The 19195-nt window shown below is 45.9% G+C and overlaps 1 protein-coding gene across 1 annotated transcript in view; it reads right to left on the bottom strand.

The window, feature by feature from the left end:
- The window catches only part of CPXM2 (carboxypeptidase X, M14 family member 2), a 357136-nt gene that overhangs the window by 250045 nt on the left and 87896 nt on the right, over positions 1–19195 (bottom strand). The window contains exon 4 of the mRNA XM_069239134.1: positions 18436–18575. Coding sequence (XP_069095235.1) covers positions 18436–18575 — 140 coding nt within the window. The remainder of the gene's footprint in view (positions 1–18435; positions 18576–19195) is intronic.

Below are 19195 nucleotides of genomic sequence, written 5' to 3'. Positions count from 1 at the left end.
GGGGCCTTTAGTTGGCAGTCAGGTTACCCCCTGTCCAAGCAAGGACCCTCACTCAAGTCAGGGTAAAAGAGAATCACCCTCAGCTAACCCCTGCTTACCCCCTTGGTAGCTTGGCACGAGCAGTAGGCTTAACTTCAGAGTGCTAGGTGTAAAGTATTTGTACCAACACACACAGTAACTTAATGAAAACACTACAAAATGACACAACACAGGTTTAGAAAAATAGGAAATATTTATCTAAACAAAACAAGACCAAAACGACAAAAATCCACCAAATACAAGTCAATTTATCAATTAAAAAAGCAAAAAGAGTCTTCATGTAGTTTTAAACACACACTAACACTGTTAGCGTGAACATGTACCTTAGGTGCATCAAAAAAAAAAACGCAAGGGCGAGTGTGCGACAAAAAGGGCTTGCAATGCATTGATTTCACTCACGAGCGAGGCCTTGCATCATTTCTCCTTTCGTCGGGTCGGGGTGCGTTGTTTCTTCTTTCCGCCAGAAAGCGATGCGTTGATCCAGTCAGCACTCTCGGGTCCCGGCAGGCCTTGCATTGTTTTTACACGCCCAGAGGTGTTTGTGTCAGAAATCCAGCCTCCATCAGCCATGCTGTGCATCGTTTCCCCAGCTCTGTGCGTTGATCTTCCAGTTGCGTGCAGGCGAGTGTCAATTTTCAGCCGCAAAGCCGGCGGCGCATTGATTTTTCAGCCGCGGATCGGAGTTCTGTTGATCTTTTTTCCACATGGCATTCTGTGCATGGATTTCTTCCTCTTAGGCTGCCAGCTTCTCCTTTCAGGGTCCCAGGAACTGGATGGGCACCACTTGGCAGAGTAGGAGCCTCTCCAGAGACTCCAGGTGCTGGCAGAGAGAAGTCTTTGCTGTCCATGAGACTTAAAACCACAGGAGGCAAGCTCTAGACCAAGCCCTTGGAGATCTTCACAAGATGGAAGGCATACAAAGTCCATTCTTTGCCCTCCCACTCTGGCAGAAGAAGCAAACAGAAGGATAGTTCCACAAAGCACAGTCACAGGTAGGGCAGCTCTTCTTCCTCAGCTTTCAGCTCTTCTCCAGGCAGAGGTTACTCTTGGTTTCCAGAAGTGTTCTAAAGTCTGTGGTTTTGGGTGCCCTTCTCATACCCATTTTCTCCTTCGAAGTAGGCCTACTTCAAAGCAAAGTCTCTCTTGAATGTGAAATCCTGCCTTGCCCAGGCCAGGCCCCAGACACTCACCAGGGGGTTGGAGACCGCATTGTGTGAGGGCAGGCACAGCCCTTTCAGGTGTGAGTGACCACCCCTCCCCTCCCTCCTAGCACAGATGGCTTATCAGGAAATGCAGACTACACCCCAGCTCCCTTTGTGTCACTGTCTACTGTGAGGTGCAACCAGCCCAACTGTCAAACTGACCCAGACAGGTAATCCACAAACAGGCAGAGTCACAGAAATGATATAGGCAAGAAAATGTTCACTTTATAAAAGTGGCATTTTCAAACGCACAATCATAAAATCAACTTTACTAAAAGAAGTATTTTTAATTTGTGAGCTGACAGACCCCAAACTCCACCTGTCCATCCACTCTCTCAAAGGGAATCTACACTTTAATTAGATTTAAAGGTAGCCCCCATGTTAACCTATGAGAGGGACAGGCCTTGCAACAGTGAAAAACAAATTTAGCAATATTTCACTGTTAGGACATATAAAACAGAGTACTATATGTCCTACCTTAACCATACACAGCACCCTGCCCTTGGGGCTACCTAGGGCCTACCTTAGGGGTGCCTTACATGTAAGAAAAGGGCAGGCTTAGGGTACACTTGGGTACACTTGCCAAGTCGAATTTACAGTTTAAAACTGCACACACAGACACTGCAGTGGCAGGTCTGAACATGATTACAAGATTACTTATGTGGGCGGCACAACCAGTGCTGCAGGCCCACTAGTAGCATTTTATTTATAGGCCCTGGGCACCTCTAGTGCACTATACTAGGGACTTACTAATAAATCAAGTATGCCAATCATGGATAAACCAATTACATACACATTTTGTAAAGGAGCACTTGCACTTTAGCACTGGTTAGCAGTGGTAAAGTGCCCAGAGTAACAAAATCAGCTAAATCAGAGTCCAGCACACATCAACAACCTGGGAAACAGAGGCAAAAAGTTAAGGGAGACCACGCCAAGGATGACAAGTCTAACAAGGGTGAATTTAGTGGGGAACCATCCACGCACAAGGGAGGACATTAGAAAGAGGTAGAACGACCTTAGGGGGAAGGTACAGGCCATGACTTCCAGGCACCAAGTGGCCATCATGAGGACCTCCACCACCTCCCCCAGAAATGGCACCGTGGGAGGGAATGGCCCTGGCCATACTTCATCTGGAAGGGCTGACAGGAATTGCTACTAGACTGGACACTGGCAAGTTCACTGTACTCACTGGCCACCATGTCCCTGTGCACAGCATGTACCCCTACCACCTTCTCACCCCCTCAAACCTCCCGAATGTGCACAGTCCCATCACTGGCCCTATACCCACACTTGCATGCCACATCTCCCCACTGATGCCATTCCCTCACAACCCAACCTAGTGCATGTATGCCTCACACAGCAGAAAGTGCCACAACTACCACAACGCAATACTTACTACCCTTGCCTGACTGCTACGTCCATATCACATCACTGCAATTGTACGTGAAACCATGACACTCCCCATCACCAATATGTGGAAGTAATGAACATCAGTATATGGCAATAACAGTAGCAAGACAAATGTAAACTTTACTGCAAATTAGGGCCATTGCAAGCTTCCACTGATGGCAACATTCAGTGGACTGTAAACTGTCAATGCCATTACTGCCTTGCAAATACAGTGACTGAGGTAATACAACCATGTGTGTCGCCGCAAAAATACCATCATCTGACACAATACGTCTTATCTCTCAGGTCTCCCAAGTATTGGCACACAGCAGAGGAGCCCAGTGACAGCAAGCCCAGGCCTGGATGCAGGACCAATAGGGGAGGATTCACATGCAAGTCTGTATTCGGACCATGAACCTGGCCCATCAGGGGTGAGTGGTCAGTCCACCACCACCAGCCTCACCCTGCCCACAACTCAAATCACTGCCCCTCTTGCAGCCAGTGCACAGCAGAGCCTACCTTCCCATACATGTGTCCCAAGGTCACATCAATTATTGGTGTGCCCCACAGGACAGGGGCAATGACGGTCCTGGTGTCAGCTGGAGGGGTCACACTGCACCAGGGGCACAGGCACAGGGGGCTAGGGCCAGTGGGAGGGCAATTGTGGGGCAAGGGACGAGGCAGGTACAGGACACGACTGGCCAGGAGGCCGTCTCCAGTGTCTTGGGAGCCTACCAGCAAACCCAGGACCAGTTGGGTCAGATACTCACCACCTTGCAAAATACACAAAGGCTGCAGGAGGAATACCACCAGGAGGCCAGGCAGCAGTGGAAGGCAAAAAATGCCACCATGGCCTCCATATTAGGGGAGTTCAAGGAACTCAACTGCATCATGCGGACATTCTCCACCCAACAGCAGGCCCCATCCAGTAGTCAGTCAACACCACTGCCCTCAACATCAGCACCTGCTACTGGAATGGAGGCACAGCAGGAGGACCCACAGGACAACAGCACTCCTATAGCTGAGGAACCCCCCATAAAAGAGGTCACTCATCCAGACATACTACAGGACCCCAGGCCAAGACCCCTACCAGGAAGTGATCTCTTTTCTGAAATGTCACCCTTGTGTGCCACTGTTACAACCTGCTTGCTGTCCAATACCAAGGTCACAACATTCTGAGGCACATGGACACAGGACCTATGAACCTAAAAGCTGGACCACCCACTCTGTTCATCACCTAGAGCACTACACCACTCCTCTGGACTGTGAAATTCTACAATAAATAAACACCTATCATTACAAGTCATGGTGCATGTCTCTTTATTGTTAGTATTGCCAAATATGTTTAAGAACAACAAAAGAATAGACAGGTCTACACAACCTAAATGTCCAAGTTACAGACGTAGTGGGATACTCCAGCAGGTGTGTAAGTATCTCCATTTTGTTTTAACATCCACTGTCAACTATGCCAACAGGCAAATCAGCACGCAGACTGCAAACAGATGTCACCTGAAGAGGGATAAATAAATGGAATGAGGTACAAGGTTTCAAGGAATGTAATCCACAGCTATGCATCAATAGCAGTTGAACACAAACACAGGATGAGTGTCCCAGCACCTATGTAACATCATATGTAAGGGACTGCATTGGCATTCACACATGTGAGGGACAGGAAAGATGAAACATAGGTAACATCCTCAATTGCACAACTCCCTGAATAGTCATGAGCAGGTACTTGACACCCAGCAGACAACAATGCATGATATGCCTACGCAGCAGGACAATACTGATAAGTCCCCCTAACATATCCCCAAATAGGCAGCCTGAGGACCCTAAACCTTTAGTACAACTAGGAAGGCTGTACCACAATGGCACCAGCATTCCACAAATTAACTTAGCAGCTGTGCATTTCCACTACCTCTCCTGGTGAGTCACCCACCCTTCAAGGTCGTTACACAATGTCTAAAGCTCCAGTCCCTACACATGCCTTGATGCATGCAAATACTGGCTACAGATTGGCTTCAGCAATACATCTCCCATGCGCAGATGATATGTAACGCGGACAAACCTGTACATCAAGGAAAGTAGTGACAAATCATGTCAGTCCTGGTGTCATGTGCCTCATCCTCGTCAGCCTCCCTCTCAGCATCAGAGTCACCGGCCACAAACAGAGCTCCAGCATTAAAGTCCCCCTCCTCCAAATGTGCCTACTTTGGGCCAGATTATGGAGCATGCAGCATGCAACAATGATTTTGCAGACTTTCCCTGGATTGTGCTGTAGTGCACCACCAGACACATGAAGACAACGAAATCTGGCTTTCAAGAGACCGAAAGTACGTTCAATCACACGCCTCGTACAGACATGGTCCTCATTGTACCTGTTCTCCCCTAATGTAGTTGGATGTCTCACAGGTGTCAGGAGCCAGGGCAGGTTGGGGTATCCCGAGTCACCTGTGTGGAAAAAGAAACATGGCCATGGGTAACATTGCTAGGCAGAGTGCTGACTGTGTCATGAGGGGTATAAATGTCTGACATGGAGAGCAGTACACATACCTATGAGCCAGACCCTTTTTCCCTGTAGCTGTGACATCATTGCAGGGACACTGCTGTTTCTCAGGATGTAGGAATCATGTACTGATCCAGGGAATTTAGCGTTCACATGTGCAATATATTGGTCTGCAAGACACACCGCTTGTACATTGGGTGGATATGTACTTTTCCTGTTTCTGTAGACCTATTCATTGATCCTCAGAGGTACCAGGGCAATGTGAGTCCCATCATTGGCCCCAATTACATGTGGGACATTTGAGATGTTGTAGAACACTGCTTTGACAGTGGAAAAATCTGGAGGTAGTGGGAACCTAATGTACCTGCACACATGCTTGAGTAGGGCATCCAGCACATACTGCTACACCTTACAGAACTTGGGCTGTGAAAAGTCTGCAGCCAGTCCCACTGTGCTCTGAAAAGAGCCACTCGCCAGGAAATGCAGGACTGCCAACACCTGGACTGTTGGAGGGATGGCATGGGGATTCCTCAAACCCGGCAGGAGGTCTGTCTTCAAATGGGCGACCAGTTCCCTGATGCACAAACTGTTCAGTAGATATGTCAGGATGATGTGGCGCTCTTCCATGGTTTGAAGATCTACGAGTGGCTGGTAAATTGGTGCATTCCTCATCACTCCATTGTGGCCAAATCTGTTCGGGATGCAAACAACAATCAGGGTATCTGTCACAATGTAGGCTATACAGTATGATACACGACAGTCATTATGTGAGAGTCATGCAAGTTGCCTGTAATGTGTGAGTACACATTACTCTACTCTCCGTACCTAACCAGACGATGGCACATGATTACTGTGTGAATGGACGTATACAGGAAATGTACACATACACCTTCCCTGTGTTTTGCTATACTGGTCAAATATGCTGACAATTGTTGTGAAAAGTCTGTAAACTTCACCAGACACGCACTACATGTGTCTATATTCACCATGTCAGACCTGAAGTATGTATTTGTGACGACAGGCAGGTAGTTACGTTGTGTAAACTTAGGGCTGTAATGTTACAAACTAAAATGGCATCCGCCTGTCCGGCATGCATTGTGCTGCTAGAAGTGACCTTGTTTCGCAAGTGGAAGTTCTCATGGCGGAGTACGGTCAGAACCGCTGTGCAACTCCTCATTGGTTAACATTGATGTCAATGGGAGACTGGGACCAATGACGATCACGGCCGGCGGTGACGGTCATGACCGCTGCGCTTGTAACCGCCATTTTGTGTGGGACAGTTCACTTGACTCCTGGCATTCGGGCTAGACAGACCTCCACTTTGTGTGCTGCTGTGTCCTGTCTCTTGGAGCAATGATGGCATGCACTGCAGAAGAAAGGGCTCCATTGTTTTCAACAGAGGAACTGGAAAAACTGATGGAAGGGGTCCTACCCCTGTATGGGCAGTTGTACGGAGCTCCAGGACAACAGATCAGTACAACGTCCTTGGTCCCACAAGTTGGGTGTTGTTTGACAATGTATGTGTGTGCACATTGACATGTCATGACTGATCAGGTCTGTAGCATGCACATGATATGTGTGGGAGATAGCCAGTGTGCATGAGGGGCGTTCGTTGTGTGTCACCAAAGCTTACTGCTGGATTGGTATCATTTACATCTTGTCCCCCCTTTTCTCACTGTTTCCCAATCAGGTCAGCGTCCACCAGAAGAAAGGGTTGTGGCGAGCCATCGCCAAGGAAGTGCGGACCCTGGGAGTCCATTGCCGGTGGAGCACCCACTGCAGGAAGCAGTGGGAGGATCTGCGATGCTGGGATTGGAAGACCGCAGAGGCCCAGATGGGGACAGCCTCCCAACGTTGGAGGGGTGTATGTCAGACCCTGACCCCCCTAATGGCCCGCATACAGGTGGTGGCGTGTCCTGATTTGGATGGGCGCTTGAAGGCAGCACAGCAGCCACAAAGGGGTAAGTGTTGACTGTCAGGTCTCTACTGCATGGTTGTGCACTGTCACATTCCTTGGACTTGGAATTAATGTAGTCAGATATGATTTAGGGAATGTACAGTCCTGGTTGCAACACCCATTAAGTAGCAGTGTGATGGTCACTATGTTGAGCCGTGTAGGATGAGTAGTGGTGGTACAGTGACACGTGTTCAGCTGTAGGTATGGGTCTCTCAAGTCTGCTATCATGTCAGTGGCTGTATCCTCCATCTCTGCGTGTACTGTAGTAGTTTGCAGTGGTCATGATGGCACTGTATATGGATAATGACAGGCATGTTATGTGAAGGTTGCAGTTGCATCACTTCCTACATCAATGGATCCCCTGTACCACATGTAGCCCTCACATTCCTATCAGTTAGTTGGTGTCCTGAGTCCCTCTCTGCTTAGATTAGTATCATCCTGTAATGGATGACATTTGATTGGGTATAGTCCTGGGCTTCATTCTAGGAGTAGTCCTTTTGGCATTGATGGGCATGTAGTTGTCTTCATGCAGGAGTTTGGTCTTCAGGGTTGGGATGGGTTTGGACATAGCTTGCATGACTCTATTTGGGAAAGACTGCTAATTGGTCTATTATTTCGCAGGCAGCGACTGTTATCTGCATTGTGAGTATGTGAAGTGGATGTGTGGGTTCTAATATTTTCCTTCCTTTCTGTTTCTGCCACCCTCCTTTTCTGTCTCCTCCTCTGTCTATGTGTGCATTAGCATCATCTGGCGAGGGAGGAAGGGCACAGACGAGTAGGGATGCTGCAGCCCACGGGACCCAGGAGGCAGCCAGCAGTGAAGCTGAGGGGACCAGTGAGTTGGAGGGCAATGGGGAGCACCACTGGGGAGACTGGAGCTACTACAACATCAGACTCAGATTCCTCCATTGATGGCGGCTCCCTGGCAGTGGTGGACCCTTCTGGTACAACACCAACACCATCGTTGTCTGCTACCCCCCTTTCCAGCACCGCCCTCCCTGTAGCACCCCACCCAGTTGCCTGTGCCTGCTCATCCAGGAGGGTGGGCGTCTCCTTCACCGCAGGCACCTCTGCCCCTGCCACAGTCAGCCCTGCTGCCCTCAATGAGGAGGCTATTGACCTCCTGAGGTCCATCTCTGTGGAGCAGACAACGATCGTGAATGCCATCCAGGGACTGGCATCCTAGATGCAGCAGACCAATGTGTTACTGAAAGGCATTCACAGTGCCTTGCCTGGCCTCCAGAGATCGTTTCAGGCTCTGGCCTCCTCGCTGACAGCAGCCAGTGTCCCTTCATCTTCATTACACCCTCCAGCTACCTGTTCCCAATCCACAAACCGTCTCCCTACACCCGTCCGTGGCACACCAACACACACGCATACATCCAGTAAAACAGACAAGGTGCACAAAGACAGACATGGGCATCACAAATGTTCACACAGGCATGCACACACACTAAACACATCTGCAGACACAACAACAGACACTTCTCCCACCACCTCATCCCGTACAGTCACATCTCCACTCATACCTGCCAGCACAGCATCCTCACACACTGGTCCTGCTGTCATTCCTGTCATCCCCTCACTCACCACAACAGCAGACTCATACATCCCACACACACCACATCCACACTCACCACAACTTCTGTCTCTGCCACCTGCAGCACATCCTCCTCACTTGCACACACCACCACAACATTCACTCACACATCACCCATTACCTCTCCCTGCATCTCTGCCCCCTTCCCAAGAAATGCATACGTACCCACTCACCCACCCAACATTCAGCCACCACACACATCCAGACACTGCCCACACCAGCATCCATGAACAGCACACAGACATGTCAGACGAGCACTCCCTCTACCTCCACTCCCAGCTCTCAGTCATGTGACCGCCCCAGTGTACCTAAGAGAGTTTTCCTTGCCGCCCTTGACCTCTTCCCTACTCCTCTCCCACCCCGTCTTCCCCGTAAACAGCATGTCTCCCTGTCCCTCTTAGGCCCTTCACATCCCATTGCTTGGGTCCCCCCTCTGGTGTTTCCCCTGCTCCTCCACCCAGCACAAAATCCACCCCTTCCAGTGCCAAGTTTACCCTTCCCATGCCCAAGCCGAAACATGACCCTTCCACATCCAAGCCTCCCCCACCACCATGACACCCCTGAGGTGCCTGCCTGTCCCATTGCTGCCCATATGAAGTGGAGGCCTAGCTTCAATCAGGAGTCAAGTTGGGCCCATATTAATGGACAATGTGTCCTGCTGAAGTGGACATCGGACTTGCCATTGGTACTTTTTGACTATAGTTTGGTGTTTGAATACAATTGCCCACATTGCTGTGGATGGCAAGATAAGATGCTTGTCCTGGTTTCCTTCCACATGGTGGTTTTACATTTCTGTGCAAAGGTGTGTGAGTTCTGTGTGTGGATTGTGTCTATGTTGTTGCATGCACTTGGTAGATGGTTTGGGCTATGGGGATGTCGTGATGTGTGTGTCTGCTTGCTTCTGTGTTTGTATGGGGTGTTGTGTGCGTCCGTGTGTCTAGTGCTGCATGTGTGTATTTCCTTGATTGTTGGTTGTACGTGTTGTGTCACCTGTATGATTGTTTGGATGTGTGTTTACAGCTATTGATTGTGTGCCATTGCTACATGGAGTTCATGGTGTGTGTGTGTATGTGTGGTGTTGCACAACGTGCCGTCTATGCCATTGTTGGGGTGTTTATGGGGTAGTTGTTGTTGTGTGGATATGGGGTGTGTTGGTGGTGTTGTTGTGCATTGTGCTGTATGTTTGGCATGTATCTGTATGACTTTGTGTGTGTATTGGGTATTTGGCATTGACGTTTGTTGTGTGTGCCTGTGTGTGTGGGGTATGTGTGTTCTGTGTGGGAGTGTATCACTTGCCATATCCTCCCCTCTGTGCTAGGAGTACTTACGGTTGTCATCTTCGTCATCATTGGTGATACTGAAGGTGTATGGCGAGATACAATGCTGGGAAGACTAGCAGTTTATTTGCCTTGGCGGCCGCAGCGGCATCTCTGTGCTTGGAGATGGGTGTCTCCATTTATACTTTCTGTTTCGGCCAGGTTTTTCATGGCGGTAAAGCCCCACCGTATATCCTGGCAGAGTGGTTACTCAGAATATGGAGGACGGGACCTTGGCTGCCTCCTGCCTGAAGTTGTCTTATGCCGACGGATGCTGCTCGTCGGCGGTGGCTGGGATGGCGGTGAGTTGTCTGTATTGCGTTGGGTTATTTGGTGGTCTGCACCACCACCCTGCCGGCGGTCACAGGACTGCCATCAGCGTGGTGGTTCAGTTACCGCCAAACTCGAAATGAGCACCTGAATATGTCAGACTTTAATGCTTTGCTAGAAAAAAAACAGTTTAATGGTTGGGAATTTTTCCCTACTTTAGCTAGCATTTCTTTATACAATAAGATAGGAGGATTTTCCCCTAAAAGTGAACCACAGCAAATTTTCAATTGTCAAGGCTTAGAGAAAATCTGCCATTTGGATTTAGGAGACGAGGCTGCAAGACACAAACAAAAGAGTATGAGTGAAGAAAGCTTGAGACCTGATAGAAGAAAACTGTCAATGTAACTGATGCCCATGTGATTTAGTACTCTGATTACATAAGGCAAGGTGAGACCATCTGTAAGGCATTTAGCCCTCAGCCCAGTTTGCTGCCATGGTCCCCTTAGTGAGAATGCAGAAGGAGAGTGGAAAGGTGATGAGTATTTGGAGGAAAATCGATCCTGATCGGGCCAAAGAGACCTGATTGGGCCAAAGAGACTAGTTGGCTGTGTGCAGAATCTGCCTCCAGCTGAGATTCCACACTCGTTGAGAAAGGACCAATGCAGACAACAATGGGGTCAAAGGCAAGATTGACAAAATGAATGGACTAGAGTGGAGGCCTGCAGATACAGAATGGTTGCACAGCTCAAGAATTCTTGATAAACAGCTCAGAAGAGTTGAAGGGCATGATTGAAGAGCATAACGTTAGAGGCATATATTACAAATTACAACCCAACACAACCCCTTCCCCACACATACAGTGCCTCATAGCCAGTGTCTGCCTCCCTCATCAATTTGTGATCTTCCTCCATCTTCTAGCTCCAGTTGATCTCAACTCTCACTTCTCCATGGTGAAAAGCGTCACATTCCTGGCATTACAAGGTCTTGTTCCATAAACAATATGAAAAAGAAGAAGGTCAGAAGCAGACACTAACTAATACACTCTAATTGCCTGATTCACAAAGGTAAACTTACAGTTTTTACAGTTTACTGTTTTTTTTGGTATTCACAAACTACAAGTTTAGTTTTACTAATAGTAGTTTTAGGACTGTGGAGACTTCACATTCGGGGTGGAGAACTCGGCACACAAAATATGCGTAATCTCCACCAGTGTACAATTACCATTAGTAAAATTAAACTTGTACTTTGTGAAAACAAAAAAATTAGTACATTTTGTGAATCAGGCCCCGAGTGCATATCAAAGCTGGGAAGGAGACAGGCTGAATAAATATTACAGTGAGCTATCAATAAATAAAGTTGTTTTAAGGATGCAGGGATGCTGAAGTAGCATGATGATGCTGATCAGCATGCCAAGAAGTGCTCAATATGCTAAGGGACTTCTCCCTATACAAGGGAGAGATCCATAACATCAGACTGATGGTCTCTATTCCGGGGTGCGTTTGGATATGTTAGGTTGATACTTAATTTTTCTAGAGTGCTTGTCACAGTGAGAAGGATCTTGCAAAATAATTAGTTGTGGCTTTAAGCATGTAGGCCAAGAGACCAAAGTGCCAACTGAGTTAAGTTCTAGCTATGATCATTTGTGGGGGTTCGAAGATTAGTTCATAATTTTTTTAATATACGCCTAAAAACCTTTCAACCCTATGCTCTGAGGGCTGATTGAAGAGAAGTTTTTCATCGCTTAGAAGTTCTTGCACTAATTTAATCAAGCATGGCTACTGTTGAAACTCACCCCTAACTTTACATCCTGGCCATGGCAGATTAGTCTCACCCTCAGAGCGTAATGTGTCCAGAGTGTTAAAGGGTGCTTAAGGTCGAATGAAGATATACAGACTGAACTGATGAGTGTCTGCTGAGATGCACCACATTATCAGAGGTTTTTGACAGTTTTTATATTATTTAGTTTCTGTAGGTTGCTACCAAAATCTTTTTGTCCTGAGAAAGACCCACACAAATCACTCTAAAGGGTCCAAACATTGACTTTTGGTCCTAATCATTCCATACATTGTTGGATTGTTAAAACCTGAACAGCCATTTCATCAGGTTCCAAAAGAACAGTTGTCCAATTGGTTGGGAGCCCTGTACATATTGTAAATATTGCCTGTGCACAGTGTCATCTGTATTGTTCGGTTCACCATTGTTCACTTGCACTGGACTCATTAAGAGGACCTGCATTTGTGTTGAACTGTTCTTGTCATGAATCAATGATATAGCAATATCATAAAACATATGCTGTTGATTAATTTAGGGGGATCACATTAGTTGTGGACTGGGGCAAGGCTGTCATCAATTGGAGTTCCTTGCACATGTGTCCAGGTGTGCATAAATAATTTCTAGGGTAGCTTTGATTTTGTATAACGGCAACATACTAGTCACAATCCTTATTGTTACTAGGTATTTGGAATGAACAAGCACCACTAAAGTATACTAATCTGTTTATGAAATGGCTTAATATTGTATGCATGCACTCACATGGGTGAACCTCTTTGAATGGTTTTCAAACCCATTCAAAAATGGATTTCTCTTGCAGTGCTGAGGAACGCATCACATTGCAAAAAGCAGTGAACCCCTGATAATAGTGTCTGGGGAACTGGTGGGCCCTAACAACATTTTAAAAAGTTGAAATAATTTAAACAAAGTAAGAAAGGGCAAATTGTCTCACAAGTCCCTGGCAAGATGGGGGTTATTTTCTGTATAGGGGTTACTGGGCTTAGATTCTAACAATTAGAGCTATTTTCCACGGGTGTCCAGGGGCTTTACCATTAAGGCCAAACTGGAACATCAATACCATAAAAAAAGCAACAAAAGGGTGCGTCAGTTGATACACAGTTATTAGGGTAACAGTCACTGTGGACTGAGAGACAGTGTAGGCTAGGTCGAGATGAAAGGTATCAAACTTTGCTCAATGTAAGTAAAGGTTTTCCCTCCTGGGGAAATTAGTGGGTGTGTGTGTCAATCCCTATCTAGAGTGTGAAATTAGGTCAACCCACAAAGCGATCTCCCTCTCCTCACATGGTTGGCTCAAGCTTGTATGTCCACATTGCTCTGGTGGCAGCCTTGGTCGCTGTGTGCCCGTGGGAGGCAGAGGCAGCACCTCGCAGCCTGGTGTGTCTCCTCACACAGCACACTAACTCCTCCTCAACCCAGCTGATGTTGCAGTGGCTAATGTGAAATTCCTTGTTTGATAAACATGAGTAGCCCTAGCACTGGTCGCGAAGAGGCCGTGCTAGGTTGCCTCTGTTCTTGGTCCGGTGAATCATCACTGAAGCCCAAACAAAAACCCACCGCCCAAAGAAAGCAAAGAACCCGAGCCGGTGTTGCAGCAGTGATCAAGAGGTGACATCAATGACACTATCGACTGTGATGAGTGATTGCAGTCAGGGGCAACACTCCTCTCGATGCTTTAGTTCTTCATGTAAGACCGCTAAGGGTCATCATGGTTAATCAGCGCAAGCCTTCTTTGTCAGCAAAACCTGAAAGATACATTTGTGATTGCGTCACAAGTGCTTTCGTTTCTGAGCACACTTGGTGAGTACTCTGGTTTCAAAGTCCTACCATACAACCTAGCGATGCCAGTCCTTCCTTGGAGTCACCCAGACAGCTATTACTGGTACTCCTCAAGCTCCTTGCACTCCCTCTCCTCAAGGCTGTGTCTTGTTGAGGCAAAGGCACCCCCTGTACACCTCATAAGAAGTCAGCCAGCTCCTTTCCTCAAGCCAGTGTGAAAAATTAAACACAACACGCCAGGAAGCTTAAGGCCACAAGCGTTTAATGCAACATTAGCAAGCAGCAATGCAAATTATCAAAAGACAATTATCATTTCAACAGACCAGAGATCTCGCTAGAAAACAGTCAAGTGGAACTATAAGGAATATATTCTTAAACAAAGTGAAAGAGAACTCATTGAAGATTAGCACAGTAGTTTATTTCTGTAGGTCACAAATAACACGTGCAAGAGCAATAACTATAAAAACTAAATTCACTAAGGAAAGATTTCAGTGGAATTTCCATACCAATTTACACATCATGGTTTTGTCAGATAGGAACATTTATCAGTGAGAATGCAAAAGGAAAGGAATCTGAGAGTTTGGGTGGACTAATGATAAGAAGAGGCTGGTATTAGTTAAAACAGCAAATTGGTTATTTGCTACGATTTCTCAAAGCAATGAAAAATATCAAAGGGGTACCAGGCAGCAGTGGTACCTCCCTCATCTGAAATACCCTTATGTCCCTATGGACTTTTACAACCCTTCTCCCTTTTTAATTCGAGCATAGGAGCTAGCACTACTTTTCCAACATGTTGGTATCTATGTGGGCTTTTAACCACGCCCACCTCGCGCCTATCACTTTTACTCCTTCGTGGGCTTGCCTTTCAAAAGTCCTATGATGACATTAGTAAATGCTTTACATTTGTCCCCCCATGGGGCGGTTTTGTTACTTCCTTGGCCATAGACTCAGTTACATGGATAATTGCATGTTTGGCGATATATTTGACTGCGAGCGAACTTCTTTTTCCTTTTGTGTCTCTACTTCACGCTCATGGTGGCCGTGGCACTTGCTTGCTTATGTCAACTGTTTTACTTTACATTTTCAATTTATGTGGCAAGAAAAGTCCAGCTAGGAATTTTACAGCCCTAATAGCTCTAACTCGATCATATGGGAGACCCATTGTATTGCAAATGCTTGTTCTGATATGTATTCTGCCTTTAACAGAGTGTAACTTTTTAGTCAGGTGTTTACACACATTTGGTTATGATTCCAGAACACACATGCTCATCGAGTGTTGCCCAATGTTTTCTGACTTCTTTGCAAACACCTATTTGGCAGGCATCAGAATTAAAAGTTATTCAAGTGTTTTTACACCCAATAATTACTAGATATGGTACAGTTAAGTTTCGACAGGGCAAACTTGCGGGGGTATAATCCGGAAAAATGGCTGAAATAACTACAACGTGTACATTTTGGGTAAGAAAATTCCAAAATCTGCATTTCATATCTCCTTATCAAGGAAAAACTTGACATGTGTTTATTTATTGCATCCAATAAATTCCAACAACTGCAGTGTCAGATTTTATCAAAATACCCCACCCTGCTCAGGACCACTTGTTACTATGGCCTTAGAAGGAAGTCAGCAGGACCGTCTCAGATTATAACTATCCATCAAAGTTCGGGCTAAGGCCAACTATTTATGTATAAATATTTTTCAAACAGATGTTTTATTAGGGGCTTCAAAGAAAATGTATACAAATTCCGGTCAGTTAATAATCCTGTTTAAGCAATTGCCTGTTAAATTCCGGGCGGTTCGACCCATAAAACTTTAGGCAATAATTTGCACATGTGAGTTCCTGACATCATGAAAAGTTGGGTTACTTTACCAGGCTAAGTGCTGTCTATAAAAATTCCTCTTTAGAGGCCAACCCGCAATAACTGCTGCAGCGATAATTGGAGCCAGCTTGGAAAATGGCAAAATCCCTTTTATTGGACGTCTTAAAAAGAGCACGACGATGTTACAAATAATGTAAAACACATGAGCGAAAATTGAGCCTAGAAGAACCTATCGCGCACATCACGTGACCTTGGTCCATACAACTACAGCAAACTGGTTGTCCTCTTACAGACGAATACGTTGTAAGGCACTTACAAAAGATCAATAAATTAATACTGTTCACTAAGTACACTGACGCCCAGGGCTCAGACCCATGTTGACAATTCTGCATTTTCACTTCAAATCGTAGTAAAGTTGTTTTACAAATGATACCCATAGCATTATTAATTACTGATTACTTTTTTATTGTCATGCATTCAGGTACCATCAAAACATGCACAAAATACAGAAATGTGTTTTCGTTGTCATTGTTTCAATTGGATTAGTGCTAATTTTTCCCACCAGATACAACGTGCAAACGTAAGCAAAATATGTACATTTTGCCCCACAACAACCCGTTTACTAGTTTCGGACTATTTGCTTGTAAGTTTGCAAACCCTGAAAGTTCTTTAGAATTTCTAACGGTCCTATCTGAGCCTTGTTCACTGTCCCAAGAGGCTTTTACACATCTGCAGCTTGTAACCTCGTTGTTCTTCATATCTTGGGAAAACTGCGAAATGTATGTTACAGGAGGTCATTGGGGAGCAAGAGAATGGAAGATGCTGGACTCGAGAAGAAGCAGGAGAAAGGAAGAAGATGGACTTGGAAATTAACAGGACAATGGAAAAGGATGCATTTAGGAATACGTAGAAGAGGGGAAGATTATACATTCCGGATTTGGGAATAAATGGGAAATGGGAAGAGGTTGGATTTGGGAATAAGCAGGAGATGGAAGGACCCTGGGCTAGGAAACGTAGATGTAGAGAAGTGTAAGAAGAAAGGAAATAAAAGATGGGAGGGAGATGGAAATGTGAATCAACTGCAGATGTGAAGGAGCAGAAACTGTCATGGAGCCGGATATGGAAGGATATGTACTTGAGGAAATGCTGGAGATGGGACTGAGCTGTCAGTGTGAAGGAATGAGACAATGGAGGGGATAAGAAACGGACTTGGGAAGGAGTGGGAGATGCTCAGGTTTGTGAAGGAGCATGTGTTAGTATTCGGGTAGAGGAGGAGCCAGAGGTGAAGGTAACAGGAAGGAGAAGCCATTGAATATAAACGGAAAAACAGCGTAATGCATGAAGGATGAAGAGGTAGAGCTGGAGTGAATGAACAGACATACTAGCGGGGCTATGTTAACAAAGAATAATGAAACTTGACTAAAGATATGAAGGAGCAGTTTGTGAATTTGAAGTAGCAAAGCATCAAAGAATGAGTAATTAGGAGTCTGAATAACCCACAAAAAATGAAAGGACTTGGATGCGGGAAGATGGAGCCTCATATCTAGAGTTCATACACTTGAAAATGATGGGTGGGCTGTCACTACCTCTAGAGTTAATGTTTTGAATTATTGTAGTACTTGTAAGGTGTTCAGTCACAGACTCATCCATTCAAGAGATGAAGACCAGTGCTTAATTTGTAAATAAAAAGGTGCTGGTGCCCAAAGCCCTCCTCTTAAACACGCGGCTGCTGCACTTAAATGTGGGAACACAGAATGCTGAGGTGGCATAATCCTGAAGCCATCTCGGGCCTCTTTAATCCATTTACAGCCACTCCTTGCCCCTTCAGCTCACTCTAGCAGAGTTCTACTTTCTCCTTTTGTGACACTTTTTCGTTTTTCTCTTCCTCCATCTTTCCCATATGTGACTTTTTCTCGCAGAAAATGCTTGAGGCAAAAGAATAAATGCTGGCCCTCAAAAATAAGTGGGTGCACCGCACCGGAAACAACAAGCACAAATTAAGCGCTGCTGAAGACAAGTCGCTCTCCACTGCTATCAAGGAAACTGCCCTATCCAGGAGTGTATGGAAGAATATCTTCCTTAACAATAACATATCAATGGCCGTGTTCTCATCGATAGCTGTACTGCATGGAGGGGGCTTTGGTTAGAGTCTGAAGTAGCAACACACAGTCACCAGGCACCAAAAGAAATAAAGACAAGCACCAAAACTACTGTTATGAAAGGAGAAAGAAGCAAAAGAGTGCTCTTAGACAAAGAAAGCAAGAAATGCTGAATGGAGGAGGCCCTGTATTGGCAGAGTTGATATTACTCACAGTGTGGGGGAAGAAAACAAGTCCCAGATTGGAATGACTCAAAGACAATGAAGTGAAAATGAGTATGTAAAATGCATCATAAATGTGTCGACAGTGGAAGATGTAAATAAGTTCCATGGTAGAACAACAGGTAGACCGAGTACTAAAGCAGCAAAAAGAGGCATTGACAACGAAAGAGAATATAAAGGTGTAACATAGACAACCTGACAACCAGTTGCATAAGGACGCATTACTGTGAAGGAAGTCACAACCATATGAATAAGAAAAGAGCATGGAAGTTCTTACAGAATAAGCATATCAATGGTCCAACTCAGAGCAAAGTCGCTCTTTAGCTATAGAAATGCCACTGAACACAAACATACATAGAACTAGATATGACTCACGCAGAGAATAAACGTGTGTCAAAAAGGGCGCACTGCTGGGTAAGATACTCACAAGAAACAATGAAGAAGTACTCACAGCCAGAGAGAGTTCCTTCCCTGGGTGATAACACCTGTGAACTTGGTAAGCCTGCGAGCGTCCACTTCGAACCACTGGTGCAGATCACTGCGTCCTGCGCACCAGGCCCCATCAAACATGTCGTTCTCATTCACTCCAGCCTAAAATGAGAAGGGACACCTAAGAGTATTCAAAAATAGTGAAGACATCGGTTGGTGCTTCCAAGGAATACGAAAGCTCAGAGGTGAACCCCAATCACATATTCATTGAGACTAATAGGTGCCATGAGCCCATTAGTGGCCCCAGGCAAAATGACCTGTTTGTCCTGGGATCCCTTGTAAACGTATAAATATTATCTCCTTTTATGAGCTCTCCCTGTGTACCTGTCTTCCCCACAGGAGGTGCTGTAGGAACTCTCGCTTCAACAGGGTGCCAGTATGGAAAGTGCAGGTAGGGTAAACGGGACAGAAAATGTAGGAAAGGCTGCACACCGCTGCATGTTGGAAGGATCCATAGGCCTACCAGATACCAATGAGTCTTACTATTATCCCTCTCAGAGTCATCTACTGGAGCTAGAGTTAAAGGGAGCACCTAAAATCTCAGAGCAGAGGCAGCCAGGAAGATAACTTATGATTTTCATATCGGCATCAATGGAGCATTTGCTTTGTTTCTATCTGATGTGTCACTCACTATTTTCTGTCATCATTTTCTGTCTAACTTTGGCTATAGCCAGTCACCCTCTGTCCACTGCAGATCTCTAGCCTTCGCTTTCAATGTAAGG

Source organism: Pleurodeles waltl, chromosome 6, assembly GCF_031143425.1.
Source record: "Pleurodeles waltl isolate 20211129_DDA chromosome 6, aPleWal1.hap1.20221129, whole genome shotgun sequence".
Classification (NCBI taxonomy): Eukaryota; Metazoa; Chordata; class Amphibia; order Caudata; family Salamandridae; genus Pleurodeles; species Pleurodeles waltl.
Note: the sequence above shows the minus strand (reverse complement) of the source record. Positions and strands in the feature narration are given on the sequence as shown.